At 37.0% G+C, this 19,188-nt stretch overlaps 5 protein-coding genes across 5 annotated transcripts; 2 read left to right on the top strand and 3 right to left on the bottom strand.

Moving 5' to 3' along the window:
• Positions 1–2,752: 2,752 nt before the first annotated feature.
• Positions 2,753–4,546, bottom strand: LOC128860416 (transmembrane protein 19). The gene is made up of 4 exons (XM_054097941.1): positions 4,304–4,546; positions 3,990–4,238; positions 3,782–3,934; positions 2,753–3,710 (listed from the first exon to the last, which is right to left on the bottom strand). Exons 1-4 carry the CDS (start codon positions 4,419–4,421, stop codon positions 3,229–3,231), a joined length of 1,002 nt encoding a protein of 333 aa, XP_053953916.1. The 5' UTR covers positions 4,422–4,546; the 3' UTR covers positions 2,753–3,228.
• Positions 4,547–4,676: 130 nt separating this feature from the next.
• LOC128860413 (ruvB-like helicase 2) lies at positions 4,677–6,455 on the top strand. The gene is made up of 2 exons (XM_054097939.1): positions 4,677–5,304; positions 5,364–6,455. The coding sequence occupies exons 1-2, from the start codon at positions 4,837–4,839 to the stop codon at positions 6,324–6,326; spliced, it is 1,431 nt and encodes a 476-aa protein (XP_053953914.1). The 5' UTR covers positions 4,677–4,836; the 3' UTR covers positions 6,327–6,455.
• A 4,682-nt stretch (positions 6,456–11,137) lies between these two features.
• LOC128860412 (lysophospholipid acyltransferase 5) lies at positions 11,138–15,867 on the bottom strand. Its single transcript, XM_054097938.1, has 5 exons — positions 15,517–15,867; positions 14,350–14,481; positions 13,539–14,276; positions 13,184–13,476; positions 11,138–13,116 (listed from the first exon to the last, which is right to left on the bottom strand). Exons 2-5 carry the CDS (start codon positions 14,459–14,461, stop codon positions 12,772–12,774), a joined length of 1,488 nt encoding a protein of 495 aa, XP_053953913.1. The 5' UTR covers positions 14,462–14,481; positions 15,517–15,867; the 3' UTR covers positions 11,138–12,771.
• Positions 15,868–16,100: 233 nt separating this feature from the next.
• On the top strand, positions 16,101–16,977 carry LOC128860419 (BET1 homolog). Its single transcript, XM_054097945.1, has one exon. It carries the CDS (start codon positions 16,445–16,447, stop codon positions 16,790–16,792), a length of 348 nt encoding a protein of 115 aa, XP_053953920.1. The 5' UTR covers positions 16,101–16,444; the 3' UTR covers positions 16,793–16,977.
• LOC128860417 (protein max) lies at positions 16,955–18,429 on the bottom strand. The gene is made up of 5 exons (XM_054097942.1): positions 18,177–18,429; positions 17,999–18,064; positions 17,707–17,814; positions 17,517–17,640; positions 16,955–17,394 (listed from the first exon to the last, which is right to left on the bottom strand). The coding sequence occupies exons 1-5, from the start codon at positions 18,213–18,215 to the stop codon at positions 17,234–17,236; spliced, it is 498 nt and encodes a 165-aa protein (XP_053953917.1). The 5' UTR covers positions 18,216–18,429; the 3' UTR covers positions 16,955–17,233.
• Between the last annotated feature and the right edge of the window lie 759 nt (positions 18,430–19,188).

Here is a 19,188-nt window from a genome sequence, read left to right as displayed (position 1 = left end):
GTCATATCCGAAGGGTTCTGGCAGATATGCTACTGTACAGGCGAAGGGGAACTTGAATAAGTATTGTGGGGTAGAATTTTCGTGAAGAAAAATTATTTTTACGGTAAATATATATTTGCTTTAATGGACGGAATAAATATTGCGATTATTTGTAAATAACAAATGCTAAAAAAGCAAAGCAAAAATATGGCAATTGCGGACGACCCTTTTAACATGAAAGTACGAGCAACTCTGATAGTCCTTTGATGTCAGATAACCTTAAATGTAATTAAAAATCAGCTGTTTGAGTTGGATCTATTGCGCAGAAGATGTTTGATATTTCTGAAATTAAACAGAGCTCTAACTTCATGTAAGTGCTCTTGGTGGAAATAGGTAATTAGGAATAAAAATATTTATTGTATTTATTTAGCTCTATAAAACTTTATGAAAATAAAAACGAAATATTACGAATAAGGTTTGTTGTTGATGCTACATAAAAACCCTGCCAAGTGGGGTGAAGTACATTCCCTTAACGGTAGGACCAGGAAACATACTGCCTCGATGGGGTGCGACCAAAGAGAGAGTTCGGGTCCCAGGACACAGGGGTATAACTGGAACGAAAAGCGGACGCATTAGTGAGTGTAATAGGACCCGAGCCCTTTCTTGCGATGGGACAACACACCATCACGGAGAAGCTTAGGAGTGACGAGCTAAGGCTAAAGGAAGCGAAATCTTTACTAGGAGGATACAATCAAAAAAGGTTTAAAAACTCATAACTCTCCCCAAGGATAAACTGAAAAGAATACTCACGGGTAGACTGCGAAGTCATCTGCACATGATCGGGATTTGGTCTACGGACTCTTGTCGTTTCTGCGACCAATCTCATGAGACTCCAAAGCACCTTCTCCTAGAATGCTGAGCTATAGCGCAGAGAAGGTTGAGACATTTCGGCTAACTGTAACCAGAAGAAAAGCATATACGCTGAATCCAATCCAGCTCCATCCAGAGTTGAATAAGGGAACTGGGTCTGCATGAGGTACTATGATGAGGAGAGGGCACAAATGACCATGAGGTCGAAGTACAAACCTCATAAAGAATCTAATCTAAGCTATTCTCAAGGGAGAGGGGTTTTTAGTGGGTTTAAGTGAGCATGTAAAGAGGTGGTTAGCGTCATGCACGGCACCTTTAAATGCTGGATATGTAGGATATGTCTGGGCAAGTTCTGATAGTTAGGAGTTTAACCTGACACAATATCCAGAGCATGAGATAACACGATAACAGGAGTCTCACGAGGCAGCTGTAGCTCTTCGTCTCTATAAATGGTGTTTGGAGTTCGATGACAGCATTTGACGGACGAGAGTTTAAGAAGATGATCAGAGACTCTCAGTGAATACTGTTTATAGACTGTCTGTATGACAGGTACTACTTTTCGAGCATGGTATGAAGATGTTGAATAAGCGGCACCGGTCGCTGATGGCCGTGTTTAGATGAGCTTGTAGAGAAATTTTGATGCCATGGCTGCATGGTCACCCGCGAAGGCGGCTCTAAGGTAGATGTTGAGTGACTTAGCAAAGCTATTTCATTTTTGGGCATCGTCGCGCCTTTATGGCAAAATAGCATAATCAGCATTCATACCGAATTTCGCATATTTAACACTAATGTCAAATCTGTTATTGTTGTTGTTGTAGGACTTGCCTTGCCTAAGGGAAAGAAGTAAAAAATTATAATGTGGATCTACATCCGATCGAAAAAACTTTCGCCAGTTGTTGTTGTTGTAGGACTTGCCTTGCCTAAGGGAAAGAAATATACAATTATAATGTGGCTCTAGCTCCGATCGAAAAAACTTTCGCCAGTTACTCATCTCCTTTGTGAAATTGCTCGAGTTATTTATATCAAGTACAGAAAGGTCCTACAAAATTTAATCCTGCCATTCTTGGTCGCTTCGTTGTTCTACCATGGTTACGGTACTAATATAAAATATAATTTGTTTCGAATCTTTATCCTCAAGTTTGAAATGTATACTGATTCCGGAATAAACCTCTGGGCAAAAGTCATTCGTCCCTGTTGCTATTGTTGTAGCAGGATAAACATTCCCCATACATATACGGGAAATGCTGCTGAAGTGACAGTCCTTGGCCGGATATAAATCCGGGTCAAACCGGTTACGTAGAACCGACTGTCACGAGAATGTCCGTCCCTAGTTCCCATGGCTGTCGTTGTTAGCTGTATTTACGTTAATTCACAATTCCTAATATCGATAGTTGTTGTTGTAGCAGCATAAGCATTCACCTACAATATTTAGTGGTATGCAGGTCTAATGTGGCAATACTGCCATATGTGACGCGTAGATTGATTTCCCATTACGATATTCCCTGTACGAAATTTACTGAAAGTCTTTTTTCTTCTATCCGATAATTAACTGTTGATTGCGTGACTGACGTACGCATTTATAGACTTCGTCTTTAAGTCGAAATATACATACGTTTTGAAGCTGTATAGTAGACGGGTGACAGAACACTTTCAGTGATAAGGTCAACGCGGCACTTCATGATCATTCCCATAAATATCGGTTAAACATTCTCTCTAAATGAGTGAGAATGCTGCTGAAGTAACAGTCCTTGGCCGGGTATAAATCCGAGTCGTTCCGGTAACGCAGAACCGACTGTCATGGGAACAAACAACCCAATACGTAGGGATCACTGATTTTATTCAACCAATACTGTTTAGATAGCCCAATTAGATAGGCCAATTATTTTAATTACAAACGCAGTAATCATTAGCCACATACAAATGTTTATTAGTTACATTTACATGCGTCTTACTTTATAAAAAGCTGCCATAATATTAATTAATTAATTCTATTAATATATAAACCAGTTCCATTTAGTTATTCTTTGTGACGCAGTTAAGAATTCAGAATATCTCTACTTTAAATATAGAGAAAAGCACAATAGATCAGTTCAGTGATTCAATTTTTCATACAAATTGAATTTAATACAAATTAAACTAAAACGGTAATTTTAATTCATTCTTCGTTGACACTCGACACCTTTATATGTATGTGTGTATGTACACCTAAAAAGCACTAAAGTACATAGAAAAAATGCTAAAAAAAACCTAGCAAAATATTAGCTACATTTATACTCTTAATTAAATTTCATTCGATTTTTGCGGAATATCAACGTCGTTCATAAAGTTCATGAGTTTCTATATTCATACATTCACGGGTTTTTAGTTTCTTAAATCGCCTCAACTTACAGGCCAAAACTTCAGAGCAATTAACGGCATGGTGACACCTGTCACAATGCTAGAAATTAAGTTTACACTGTGATTGTCCAACATACGTAAGCCGCAAATATGGCGTACCCCCAACCCCGGGCATTCGACGATCTTGCCTTCCTTATCAATACCCGAATACTGCATCGTTGCACCAAGTATTGAGTCCACTAATGAACCAAATAGTCCGCCAATGCCGCCGAATACGATTACGGGCCATTGTGGCGGACTTGTGAGTAAAACATGTGAATCCACAGTGTAACGTACAGTTAAGTAGTAGACGAAACCAACTAGTAGACCACCCATAAGACTGGCGATAAGGCCTTGCAGCGACACACCACCATTTGTGCCACGCGGTACGCGCTGTCGTGTGGTGATGAGAAAAGGCTCACTTTTTGTTAGCACACTGCCAAGTTCACTTGCCCATGTATCGCCATTGCAGCATGCAAAGGCACCTGTAAAAACAAAAAATGCCAGCTTAGTAATTAAACCCCGCAAACAGATATATTTAGATTACTTTACTTACTCATAATGGCTACGCCTAACCAACTGGAACGATACTCTTTGCCAAAGTCTATCGGACGCTCACAACTGCCGCAGTCTATGAGATATAATATGGCCAACTGGGTTGCCATGCCACCATTGCACAACACCTGCACCCAATTGCGCTGACCTTCTCCTATAAAGGAATTGCTAAAGAAATCAAGAGAATACGCATTACTTTATTCGCCCACCTTCTTTGAAGTCCTTTTCAAATTTTCGTTTTAAATGTGCACGAAATTTGGTGGCACGCGACGAACTGAAAAAGAAAGCCGCCAAACTAGCGAAGAATGCATGATTGGCTATAGATAAGAGAAATGCAAAAATAATCCCTAATGCTGCGCCCGATTTGTTAACCGATTTCCTGCGCAGTGCAATCATCATAAGCGCCAGCGGCGCTAGAGTTGAAAACAGCCAACGTGTCGGTGGAATCACTGTGGGTTCTACGGCAAAAGTGTAAATTATTTTACATCCGCTTATCTTTAATAATTTGGGTATATTCATTTACCTTCGAATTCATTGGTGTACCAAAATTTCGAGAAGGCCAAATTGCCTAGCCACATAAATAGCGATAGTGGTATGGAAAGACTGCAAAATATCACCGGTAACCAGGCGTGGATGTCCATCGTCGACGCATATAATCGAATTAAAATTTAAAGTAAATAAGGCAAAGTGCAATTGTCCCGATTGTTGGATTAGCGATATTCACTTTCTTTTTTGAACAGAGCACTAGTGCAGCAACAAAAACAAAAACAAAGCAGTGGAAACTTGATAGCAAAACAAAAATAAATGAAAGTTTCCTTTTTCTTGCGATGGGTCACAAATGAAGCAACCCTGCGCTTACAATAGCACACCACACTCTTTTGTTTTTGTGCGAATGTCATAGAAAACAAAAAGAAAAACACGTTAAACAAATGGAATAGCAGGCGGCTGGCGGAATATCCTAGCAACAGCAAACAATTATAATTTCTAGAACTTTATACAGAAATCAATTAACATTAAAACTAAAGTCGGCGGAATATAACAGCAGTAAATAAAAAAATGGCTGACGGCGATAAGATTGAAGTGCGTGACATTACGCGTATAGAACGCATTGGCGCTCACTCACATATACGCGGGCTTGGTTTGGACGATGTGTTGGAAGCGCGTGCAGTATCGCAGGGTTTGGTTGGTCAAAAGGATGCGCGGCGTGCCGCAGGTGTTGTAGTGCAAATGGTACGGGAAGGCAAAATCGCTGGGCGTTGCATACTGTTAGCCGGTGAACCGAGTACGGGCAAAACGGCAATAGCAGTGGGTATGGCACAAGCACTTGGCACAGAGACGCCATTCACCAGCATGTCTGGTTCGGAGATATACTCGCTGGAGATGAGCAAGACAGAGGCGCTATCGCAGGCGCTGCGCAAAAGCATTGGCGTGCGCATCAAAGAAGAGACGGAGATTATTGAGGGTGAAGTAGTTGAAATACAAATTGATCGGCCAGCAACTGGTACGGGTCAAAAGATAGGAAAGGTAAGGGTTAAATTTTACTTTTATAATTTCCACGTAACTTTCAATTTTGCGCTTTTTAGGTTACTTTAAAAACAACTGAAATGGAAACCAATTACGATTTGGGCAACAAAATTATCGAATGCTTTATGAAAGAGAAAATACAAGCTGGTGATGTTATTACAATCGATAAAGCTTCAGGCAAGGTAACCAAATTAGGACGCAGTTTTACACGTGCACGCGACTATGACGCTACCGGTGCACAGACACGCTTCGTACAGTGCCCCGAAGGTGAACTGCAGAAGCGCAAAGAAGTCGTGCATACTGTGACATTACACGAAATCGATGTTATCAATAGTCGCACACACGGTTTCCTTGCATTATTCTCAGGCGACACGGGCGAAATCAAACAAGAAATACGCGATCAAATTAACAACAAAGTACTTGAGTGGCGAGAGGAGGGCAAAGCTGAAATAAATCCGGGCGTGCTATTTATCGATGAAGTGCACATGTTGGATATAGAGTGTTTCTCCTACCTCAATCGCGCACTTGAATCCGATATGGCACCAGTAGTGGTGATGGCTACAAATCGCGGAATAACACGCATACGTGGCACCAACTATCGCAGCCCACACGGCATTCCCATCGACTTATTAGATCGCATGATTATCATACGCACGGTACGATATACAGAGAAGGAAATCAAAGAAATACTAAAAATACGCTGTGAGGAAGAAGATTGTCTTATGCATCCGGACGCATTGACTATTTTGACACGCATAGCAACAGATACCAGTCTACGTTATGCGATACAATTGATTACCACAGCAAATTTGGTGTGCCGACGTCGCAAGGCCACAGAAGTCACCACTGAGGATGTGAAGAAAGTTTACTCCTTATTCTTGGATGAGAATCGCTCAAGCCAGATACTGAAGGAGTATCAAGACGAATATATGTTTAATGAAATACAAGAATCCAACGAGTGCGAAGTGGTTACGAAACGTGAAGAAATTGGTGGCGGAGACGATCAACCTATGGAGCATTAAAGGAGAATTAAGACGAGTTTACTTGCGCACATTCGAACACATTTTCACTTTGTTTCAAAAAAAAAAACATTGTATTTCACTAATTTAATAATAAACGAAAAACATGCCTATGTGTAGTTAGAAATGATACACCAACTGCTGCTATGTTTAAAAGAAATTTATTGAGTTGGCGCATTATTTCAAGAAATGGGTCAACGTAAGTACTTCTTCTCTTAAATTTCGTGATGGCTACTTCTCCAAAAGTAGGGAATATACCATACAGTGGCTCACAGCTTATTTGATGTAGGTAATACTTTTTTAGAAAAGAGAAAATGACTCGATGTGTATTAATTTTAATACAAAAAAATGTGTACGACTTGTAATGAGATATGTATGTATGTACTGTTTACCACTACAGAAAGACAATAACAAAATCAAAACTTGCTGAAAAAATATAGAAACAAATAGTTTTCTCATCAAAATATGCGCACAGCTTAAATGATGCAGTGTATTTTATATTTTCTCTGATAATGCAATAACGGTGTAATGTATTTTTTTTCTGTTTAGCTTAGCATCTTAATTCATTCTCAAAAAAATTTTATAAAGAAAAGTTGATAAAAAAATTTAAATTTTTTAAAATGGGAAAACGGATCTCACTTGAAAAAAGGTAAAACGTTATTAGTCATTATAAAAAGTGCAAAAGCCAACGAAAAATAGCAGAAACTGTTGCTATTAGTTTCTCAACTGTTCAGCATTCCATTATAGAAAGGTGTCGCCACGAAAACAGGATAGAAGATGAGGCAGATCTGCGCCAAATAAAGTATTTAATGATGCCAACAAGAGGTGGATGGTTCGCAAAGTTAAACAAAAAACCCGATTTAAGCGCTCCAAAATTAGCGAACGAAGTCGAAAAATACTTAGACCAATGTGCTTACGCCGACGACGTTTTCCTACTATGCAAAGCTAAGGATGTTTCCGAATCCAATCAAATCCTTGAAGATGTTTTGAAAGAAATTGAGGACTGGACCATAACTTCAGGGGCAAAAATTTCGCTCGAAAAAACGAAAAGGCTACACATATGCAAAAAAACCAAATACGATTATCACACCCACTCAATAAAACTAAACCAACAACCAATCGAAAACGTCCAAGAACTCCGTATATTAGGACTCATATTCACAAAAAACTACTCTTGGAAGAAACATCTCCTAAAACTAAAGAAAGACCTGCAGCCCAGAATCAATTTACTATCTTACCTATCACACAAAGGGTATGTTCACATAAATACACTTATACACATCACTAAAGCAATAATCATAAGCAAAATTGACTACTGTCTTTTCTTATATGGATCCGCATCCAAAACTACACTTAATATCATAAAACCCATATACAACAAAGCTATCAGAAGCAGCCTATTTGCCTTCCGCACCACCCCAATAAGAATCCTCCATATTGAATCTGGCTTGCCTACACTTGAAGAACGAATCCAAGAAATCAACTCTAAACTTATTCCAAAAACACTTTTCTTAAATACATCAATTATAAAAGATGACGTAAAAAAACTGCTACCATCCAAAAGAAGTTACAACGTTACGCCTGCGCTACTCAAAATCATTAATGTTTCCCGCGGATATAACTTAGAAACAAAACCGCAAACACTCTCCTATTATAATCCTCCTTGGAAATTAAGCACTCACACTTGTGATACCACACTTCATACACATAAAAAAGACAACACCACCAATCCAATATTTAAGCAGCTTTTTCTCGAAAAAGTCAATACCCATAAAAATAACGGCTGGTCAATAGTCTTTACTGACGGATCTAGAACGGAAGACAATGTTGCATTCAGCGTAACATCCGAAGATGGCATATTTTTAAGTTTAAAAACCATGTTCCCTTACTCTTCTATATTCTCGGCAGAAGCAGCGGCAATACACGAAGCTATGGTGTTATCTATCCAGAAAAAGACGAAAACCATAATATGCTCTGACAGTTTGTCAGTCATTCAAGCGGCTAGTAATCCCACTTGCAACAAATGGGAAACTGTTAATCAAATAAGGGATTTGCTAATAAAAAACAGTAAATTACTAAAAGTACTGTGGGTCCCTGGACACACAGGTATCGAGGGAAACACATATGCCGATAATGCAGCGAAATTCGCTTGGAATGCCCCAATTATAACCAGCCCAAAAACAGAAAGACTCGATATAAAACGACATATAAATATATGCATAATACACAAACAGCGGCAATCATTAAAAAACTACAAGCACGAACACTATTCCAATATTAATAAGAATGGAAACCCTCCACTCTACCCAACAAATATACACGGATTTAAATCCCGAATTTTCTCCCGCCTTCGCCTAGGCCACACAACACAGACCCATGAACATATCTTAAAAAAAGAAAATCACCCTACCTGTACAACCTGCAACACAAACCAAACATTGGACCACATCCTCAACAAATGTCCAAATCACGCCAACGCAAGAAAAGAAATACTAGACTCAGAACAAATAAGCGACATCCTCGCCATTCCCAGTCATTCAAACATCGAAAAAATAAGCAAATTTATTAAAACTATCGAAATGACAATATAACAAATAATCCAGACACCCACAGACGACACAGAGCTGATGGCCGCTGCAGCCAATGCTCAAACATAATTTTAGTACTGGTATTCATACCAGTCACTAAATAATAATAATAAAATACTTAGGCAAGATATGTAACCCTGAAAATGTTCGTAGAGTTCTGCGCGAAGAAAATTTTCATGGAAGGACTGCCCGAAATAAGCTGTTGTTTAATGCTCGTAATAGAAAACAAAGAATAGAGCTTTGCCGACAACATTTGAACAAAGACATTTCGTTCTGGAAGTCCGTTGTTTTTGCGGGTGAAGGCAAATTTAACGTTTTCAGGTCTGATGGGAAGTCCTGTGTTTGAAGAAAACCAAACGCCGCGCTTCAACCATGTAATTTGCGCTCTACAGTTAAACATGCCGGGGGCAGTGTGATGGTAAGGGGGTTGCATGTCCTATTCAGGCGTCGGAAATTTAACATTCATCGAAGAAAACATGAATAAAGAGATGTATCTGGATTTGCTTAAAAATAATTTAGTACAAATGCGGATAAAATGGCTATTAGGGATTCGTTTAGGTTCTACCAAGACAACGATCACAAGCATACCTCTGGTATTTTAAAAACTTGGCTTGTCTGGAACTGCCCACATGTAGTACAGACACCTGCACAGAGTCCAAATCTCAACGTAGAATAAGAAACCAGAACATTTCTAATACAGGGTGGCTGATGAATTTTGCTACATTAAGAAACTCAAATAACTTTTCTTTTAGTGTATGGAATTCATTTATTTTTTTTCAAGTTGAAGGTCATTAAATTTTATTAAATGTAGCTTAACTAGTTTTAAAAATAATTGAATTTAAATGCCCCCCATGCTCGTTGACACAAGTGCGGCATCTTAGTAAAAAGTTGTTCATTGCTGCTTTGAGAGTTGCGACAGGAATAGCCGCAATTGTTGCCCGAATGGATTGTTTTAGTTCATCCAAATTTGTTGGCTTTGTTTTATAAACTTCTTGTTTACATAAACCCCACAAGGAAAAGTCAGGTGCAGTAAGGTCAGGCGACCTGGGGGGCCAACGAAATTCGGAGTTTCTTGAAATCAGTTTATTGGGAAATTTTCGTCGCAACTCTGTCATAACAGTCTGGGCTATGTGAGACGTTGCCCCATCTTGTTGAAACCACACAGAGTTGAAAGGAATTCTCTTTCGGCGTAGTTCTGGATAGAAAAATTCTTTCAGCATTTTCAAATAACGGTCTCCAGTAACCGTAACGGTGTGACCATTTTCTTCAAAAAAATAAGGCCCGACAATACAGCGTGAAGAAACCGCACACCACACTGTCACGCGAAGAGGATGCAATTCCGTCTCGTGGAGTATCTGTGGGTTAGAAGTACTCCATATTCGACAATTTTGTTTGTTCACATTGCCGTTTAAATCGAAATGGGCCTCATCAGACATGAAAAGGCAGTTTAACATGTTTTGGTCTTCTTCCACCTTTGCAGGATCTTCTGGCAAAATTCCAAGCGAATCGGCAAGTCTGCTGCATTCAGTTTGTTAACCATTAGAATTTTGTAGGGAAATAAGTCTAAATCTTTGTGCATTATTGTTTGCAAAGACTGTCGGCTGACACCAAGTTGCGCAGATAAGCTTCTTGTTGAAACCCTTGGATTGCTTTGTATAGCTGCAGCTACAGCAGCGATCGTTTCCTCCGTCCGAACTGGTGGGTTTCGATGGTAAGGCCTTCTTGCGACTGTTCCTTGCTCAGCAAAATTATTCACCAGTCTCATTATGGTCCATCTGCTCGGGGGATCGCCGCCAAACATCCGCCTGTACTCTCTCTGTACCAAAACTACGGACTCCAGTGCGTGATAGCGGCGGACTATCCAAATTCTTGTTTGCGTGTCCCAGTTATCCATTTTAATAAATTTTAAAGATCAATCTGCAAATTAAAACAAAAATGGAACAGATAACTTAAAAAGAAAAAAAGTTATTCAATTTGTTTTTGGTAGCGGCTTTCATCAGCCACCCTGTACTTCTGATCTGAAACGGGCACTACAGGAAGAATGGGCTAAAATTCGTTCCGATTATACAGCAAAACTTGTAGAATCTATGAATTACCGATTAAAAGTTGTGCTGAATCAAAAGAGAATTTTTTCTGTAATGGAAATTCCATAAAATATATTCGATATTTTAATAATTTTTTTGACTGCATTAAATAAGCTGTGAGTCACTGTATACATAAACCACATTTTCTGCGCATAATTGAGGAAAATTGACTTGTTTATTTTCAAAATTAATTAATGCTACATCTCATCTTATATTTCCGACAGCATCCATAAATCTTTATTTTAAGTACTATTTTTGTATGCACATAAAGGTCAGATAAATATATTTGTTGGTTGAGTTGTAACAGCTTTTATGTTGGGTAATTGCAGTCAACGATTGTAAGTATATATTTTGGTAAGCCTCTGCAAATGATGCGCGTCATTTACACTTAGGAAATAATTAACTAGTACAAATAGAACATTAAGCATTGCGACTACGTAAGTTTACAAGTTTTGAAATTAGGATTTGTATATGAAAAAATTTATATAATATTTAACTTATGAGAAAACGCGTCTAATTTGATCAATTAATTATTTATATATATATATGTACAATTGGGTGTGCCTGAGATTTGCAGGATGTAAACTTATGCAATGTGTGATATGAATTAAATAAATGTAATTACTGACTAGAAGGCTGCGGTGTTGCAAAATACAAAATGACCAAATAAAAAAACAAAAAAGAAAAAAAATGTGTATATAGCACTTCCGACAATAATACTATGCATTCGAAATATAGCCAGTATTGAATTTTGTTCAAAGCCACTAACCGGAAATTTACAGCCAATTTTAACATTTTTTGTTTAAGGGGGGAGCCTGGTTTATAAGGTCAAAAAAATCAATGTTTTTTTTCATTTTAAGCGATTCCTAATATATTTCAGAATATTCACACAAAGTTACAGAGCCTAATTCTCAATTTTTCCGTAGATACAAAGCCAAAGGTAGGCAAGCGTTAGGTAGTTACGCTGTGACCGGACAGCTATAGTACAAACTTTATCTTCTTTTCTCGACTTTTCATTTTTATGATTTCTTTGAATTGGCGTATATGAATGAAAAAATACTAATGAACCTTTTGAAATTAATCATAGCTTGTTCTCTTCAGTATTAAATTCTCTTCTATTTGAACAAACAAAATAGATTAAAAAAAATTTTCAAGATTTTTATATCAAGTTGAAGGCATTTTTTTTTTTTAAACCTCCAAAAAGTTGAAATTTTGGAATTTCTCTCAGTTTTCTTAGGTCATCCAGAATAAAAAATTATGATAATTAAAAATCCATTTGAATTTTTTGCTTTAGATAATAATTACGAGCTGTATCTTGTACGCCAGTTGGAAACTCCAGCGTTGCAGCGCTCTACTAATTTCTATGTTAAACATTTTTGTCAACTTATTTTAACCAGTACAAACATTTTTTATACTTTTTAAATGTTCATTAAAAGATAGAAAAAACTTTGCAGTGCTAAATTAATTTTTTTCCTTAAAAAAAAAAATAAACCAGGCTCCCCCCTCAAGCATCAAAAGCAAAGAACCTATAAACTCATCTTATTACAAAAAAAAAAAAAATATTTAGACTCTTATAAAAATATGTGTCTTATTTTCGCGAATTTCATTTTTTTTAACAGCCTTTTCTTTTTGCACAGTTTATACAACAAGCTGCCAGTTTCATTATTAGCAGTTACACCACATTCCACCGAATATATATAAATATATATATATACATATATATATCTATACTCCCCCCTATCAATTTCTCGTGCCACTTATTTATAAGTACATTTACTAATTTCGGTTCTCGTCAATTTTCTCCTCCACAGTTGGCGAAAGTGTTGTTGCGCGTCCAAAAGTATTATCCTGTTCACGCCGCTTTGCCGAACGCTCAAAATATTTAAATGCTTGATAGAAAATCGTCCACACGATGATAGCAACAAAAGCAAAATAATTGACCGAACTATAGGCTTTCATCCAACGCGGATAACTGTACAGAATGAACGGTGTCATACACCAGCCAATATAGAAGAGATCATAAAGCTTTTGTACGCAGTATTTCAGTACGGGATATACAAATGGTGGACTAATAAGATCGGCGTACACGTCAATGTTGGTCTTTGCCCAAACACTGGCAAACTGTGGGTGGTAAAGTATAAAAAGAAAATTATATAAAATATTGTGACTAACTTTTAATCATACTTACTTGCTTCTCCACCGTTACAGTCATGTACTCATTCAGAAAAGCCATGTAATAGCCACTGTGGAAGCCATGCCATACAGCCAAGAAACCCAAAGCAGCAGCGTAGCTGATCGTGCGATTGTTAAGAAACTTTAACCGCTTATAGACATATTGGCCGACCCACTGATTCGTATTGACATTAAATGAATGCACGTAATGTTGCATTGAATAGCCAGTTTCTAATATTATAAGATTTACATTTGAACAACCAGACCAATCGTTTTCGCCATTTTCCTTCTTTCCCGCATGTGAAATGCCTAAAACATAAGCGCTATTTAAAAAATTCCATACTTTTGACAAAAAACAAAACGCTACTTACCTAAAATCATGAGCGCACCCTCTGTTAGTAGCCAACATGCGACGTACTTGGACAATGCCAATTTTGCCCACACACCCAAATAGACAAGCCGCCAAAAGTAAGGCACTTTCGGGTATTCATCCGAAATGAAGTAGGAGTCAGGAAAATATGTGGCACCTATTTGTCTAATGATTAAGTATACAAATCCAATAGACATACGCTTGAGACCAGCATTCACACCACCTTCGTATTGTCGGAATTCACCACTAATAAAACGCTGATAGCGACGGTATGCAAACTGTGGTCCAATTAAAAACGAACAAGGGAAATAAGCAAAAGCAAACAGCTCAAGCAGTGAGGGTAGCTCGGCAATTGCATTTTCCTGTTGCTCTTTAGAAAGCTTTGCACGCTCTTTCAGGCCGTCGGTTATGTCGAACCCAAAACCAATCAAACGCAACACCATCACACAATGCGGCATTGTCCATAGGATGTCATATTCATTACTCTCTGTGTAATAGTAGCCCACAAGCAGATATGACATGTGAAAGACGAAATTGATAATGATGAGTTCACGTGGAGCTGAGCGTAGTAATCGTGCTAGAACATAAGTGGTGGCGACAGCAATGAGCGAGTGGCAGGTGTTATTGCCGAAATTAAAGAGGCATAGCAGCAAACCCCATGCGACGAAATAAATATGATGCAATAATTTGTTTGGCTGAAGGACGATAAATTTACGATATAAGAAAGCAATGGCATATCCTGAAAAACAATGAAAATCAAGGATTATTTGCTTCCACAAAGCACGGGAAAAATATAAAATTGCCCAATTTACCTGCAAAAATAGAGATTAACAGGCGTAATGCAGCTTCAGTGGCGCCAAATGACTGCGCCAGCTTCCCAATCAGCCCAAGCACTGGTGCGCTGGTAGGCTCCGCAGTGGACATGTTTCAAAGTTCAATACACGCTACAATTACAAAACAAACAAAAGAGTACTGTAAATATCATTTGTAACTGGCTTATCAATAATGTTTGCATGTGTTAGCGCTGGCATGAGACGCAAATAAAACTAAGTAATTTGTTGTATAAACAGATACGCGCATAAATAATTATATTTGCATGCAAATTATACATGTTTCTGTGTGTAAACAAAGATCGGTGTGACATACTAACCTACTGACACACTGATTAGAAAACAAGGAGGAGTTGAAGATTAAGTAACCAGTTTTCCAAGCTTTTGATGCTATGAACTTGAACTGTCCCGATTAAAGATATTTTTTTGCAGTGAAATGGGACAAATACTAACTAAAAAAGCTTAACAATCGACCAGCATGCAGGACAATAAAAACGACAAGTATAATTTGAGAATTGGCAAATTGCCACCAAGGCGAAGTGCCAACTGATATCGATTAAGAAAGTTCACATATATATTTATTTATATTATAAATAAGTACCTACAAGCAAGCATATAAAAATACTAACAAATCATAGTAAACTGATACAACAACAACAACTAATAAGGCAGGCAAAGGCAAGCAAGACTAATGACTGAACTGACTTATATTACTGCTACAACAACAATGCGGGTAATAAAGCTACTTCTACAACAAAAACATGAACAGAACGATACAATTAATTAAGTCGAAATTAGAATAAGAGATGACTTTCATTTATTTCATTCAAGCGCGAAAGTTGCAAGTAATGCAGTTGTTTTATGAAAAGCAGATATGCTTAACTGATAAAGTAAAAATATCTATATTTGCTGTAGTTCAGCTGTTCCTCATATAACACAATAAATATACGACAATAAGAGACAAACAAATAAAAAGTCATATTTATTCAATTGTAAATAATTTTATAACTGTTTTATTTAAAAACAAGTTACTTATAATGCATACAACTTGCAAATTTACTTCGAAATTGTTTATTCACAATATGAACTAATTATTGATTACTCAAGAGATACGTAAATAAAATTACGCATAACACTCTTTTTGCTTACCTCTACTTTGTTATTATTTTGGTCAACGTCCTTCTAATAAAGCGATACCGTTTTGCGTTTTGCTCTACCTCTACCAGTCAATTTGTACGTGCTATTGTTCGCGTATTTGTTTTTTTTTTGTGGGGATTTTAGTTGCTGCCTACACTTTTTTACTACCCCTATTAAGGCAGCAAACGTTAACAACTACCAGATATTTATTGTAACATTCACACTTTATATTAATTTAGCATTGATTTTTTGAATTCTGCAATATTTAATTTTGAAAATTAAGAATCATGATTATCTTAACAAGTGCGCAAATGAATACTGCAAAACCACAACGAATCCCGTCAAATGCCAAACAACAATGCTCGCATGACAGCTGTCAGCGTATTTATTTGTTTACTTGATTGTGAATGTGAAGTGAGCAGAGTTGCTAGGCCATATTTCAATTTTCATAATCACTGAACAATAATTTAATCATATTTTACCGCTAAAAAATTATATTTGTATATGTTTTTTTACCATTTAAATGTAAATCAATAGCGCCGTTTTCGCCTCTTCATTTCTGCAAAAAAAAATTATTTGTTCTACCACTGTGATGTTTTTATATTCTTCGTACGTGTTTATTGTGAACTATTTTCCTAAATTCACTTCACTGATTTGCAAAAGGAGCTGAGGCAATTAAAAACTAATTAGTTATAAAAGTTTCGACTGAATGTGAAATCAAAACATAAATAGTCGGTAGAAACAAAAGTCAGTGAATTATTAGCGCGCAAGTAGGCGAGAGAAACTCAAATGCAATAAAAATAAACTAGTATTATATCTCAAATTGAGTTTGGCCATTTAACTGACGTGTCAACAAAACTGCAAATCATTTCACCTCTTTCGTAAAAAATAGCTTTATTACAACATTCCCAGCATAGATCTGGCGCATTCCAGCAACAGTATGCGACGGAACAATTATCCCTACCAACCACTTAATCAGACAACAGGGCAGAGCGCGCTGCCACACGATGCTCTTGAAGAAGAGAACGAACGCGCTGCAGAAGATCTAAAACATAAAATCGGAGCGTTAAAATCACTCACTATAGATATTGGAAATGAGGTGCGCTACCAAGACAAGCTATTGCGCGGTATTGATGATGATATGGATCGGACGGGTGGCTTCCTTGGCAACACAATGGCGCGTGTGGTACGACTGGGGAAGAATGGAGGCAGTCGCCACATGTGCTACATGTTTCTATTCATACTGTTCGTATTTTTAGTACTTTATGTTGTTATTAAAATTAAGTGAATACATCGCTAGAGGCGAAATGGTGTAAAGAAAATTAGTTAAAAAATATTAACCGCAACTGAGATCAATTCTCTTCAAACTGTTTGTTGCATGCAGATTGAAAAAATTGATAAAACGCATGAAGTGATAATTTCACAAGATTGCGAATATAAAAGAATAAACTATTTTTGTAAACATAAAAAATATATATTTGTGATTTATTTTTAAATGTAAATAAAATCTAAAAGAAGATAGCCTACAAACTAGTTATATGTATTGTAAAAGAAGTTCCATTCTATCATCATTAGACTGTACGAGTACTTAGCTTAATTGATTCGTCTCTCATAAGAGGGAAGTTTTCTTGTAAATATAAAAGGGGTGGGCCACCTACAAAATATTTGGACGCCATTTGCGCTATGTAATCCACGGTTGTGCACAGCGTGGATTGAAGTCTAGCATGACCTATGTTTGATAGGATGTCTTCATTTTTTTGCTGCGTCTGCTGAAATCTTGATCGTCACCATCAGAGCTATCAGCTGCGGTAGCTTGATACTCTTGATTCAGTTGTTGATATTCGTTGGGATCTATCACATAGCCCTTCTTCGCCTCTTCAAGCATGCGGACTATTAAGGAAAAAATGTAATTTTTAAACACTTTAAATATTTAATTCAACTCGATAAATGTAAGATGAGCTTTTTGCTTAATATGAATTAATAAAACACTATTTTTTTTTGTTTTTGCTTACTTTGGGCTTCCAGTATTGCATTTTGCTTCTTAATGTCCTCCACATCTTTTTGATTCGATTGTATTTTTCGTCTCATCACTTGTATGCATTCTGTAGTCTTCTTTAGTATTTGTGCACGGCTGGCCTATGGCAGGGTACAATGGGATAAATTCTGTAACACTATGTGCCAGCAAACTAATGTATTTAATACCTTTTCACCCTTAAGTGCTGGCACAGCTTCACGAAGACTGGTAAAACTTTCCTTTATGTGATCTCGTCTTTTTCTTTCCAATGCATTGTGATGTGCACGTTTTTCGGCCTAGAAATAATTTACTTCTGTTATTGTATATAGGCACTGCAAATGAAGTCGCTTTACGGGGTGTGGAGGTCAGTAAACCATAAAAAGTAACCCTCCCCACCCACTGTGAATGCCCACCCTTTTTGCCTATATTCAACAGCACGCGCTCGCCAACACAAAACGTTACATAGCGACAGACACTCACCTGCGTGAAATTTTGAGTACTTGTATGCCTGGATGATTGCGCACCAGTATCTGAATCATTATCATCCTATGAATAAGAAAATAAACCAATTGGTTATTGCAATAAAATTCATAAATAAGTTTGTTTGTTTTGCTTGGCAATAGGTTTTGTTGCTGTTTTGTGGCTGATGTTTCCTTACATCACTTTCAATGTCAATATCCCTTTCCTCGTCGCTCATTTTCGTCACTGCGTGTCTAAAACTTGTTTTTGATTTTTCTTTTTGCACTTTATTGTTTTATTCCCTGATTTCGCAGATTTTAACGATATATTTGATCTATTTTGATGAAATAAATTAATTGATTACGCACTTATTATTCTCTGCTTATATCTTGGATTACAAATTTCACACGCAAAAGCAAAAACGGTACACACACACATGCAAATACATCAAAAAACGTGCGAGTCAAGAACACGGAGAAGACGAATGAGACAATGAATAGAGAATGGAAAAAAGACAACAACTCTCGTTGCCACATATATTAGAACGATTTACAGAAATTAATTCGAAAATCTCCTCATTTATAAGTAAAACTAAATTTATAGTCCGTGGTAAATTTTGCCCACATATGAAGGGATGGAAACGGTTTCTTGCTAGGTGAAGCGAATTGGGATTTTAGTAAAATATTAAGAAAGCCTTACAATAGCGTTGCAAATTTTAGCTAAAATAATTAGAAAACCTATGTCTTTTCGTATATTCGCAGAAAGTGAGTTCACTTCAAATGTTCCATTATTGCAACAAAAAATCTTTATAAGCAAAAAAAAACTGTTATTCATTATTTTCACTGATATCAGCTGCTAGGTTTTGTTCTGTGATCTGATATTGGCTATTTAGACATTGAAAAATAGTTTTTAAGACATCTACCGAATGCGTTTTTTTTTTTTTGTCACCAGAACGACCCAGATTTAAATCTTGCCAAAGATTATCAATTCATCCATATTTATTAATTCGGGAATTTATTTTTTTGTAAGTTGGAAAGAAAATTAGGTTTATATGAGGTACTGTGTGGAGTAGAGAGCACTAGAGATCTTAAGGTCGGTTGAAAACCTCCTTTTTGTACATTTATTCATGCTTTCAAATTTAATTAAAACTTGTCTCACTCCTTCATTTCGACGGATTCGAGTTACTCCAAGATACAACTTAATATGTCATA

The sequence above is a fragment of the Anastrepha ludens genome, chromosome 4 (genome assembly GCF_028408465.1).
Source record: "Anastrepha ludens isolate Willacy chromosome 4, idAnaLude1.1, whole genome shotgun sequence".
NCBI classification, from domain to species: Eukaryota; Metazoa; Arthropoda; class Insecta; order Diptera; family Tephritidae; genus Anastrepha; species Anastrepha ludens.
This window is presented reverse-complemented; position numbering and strand designations above follow the sequence as displayed.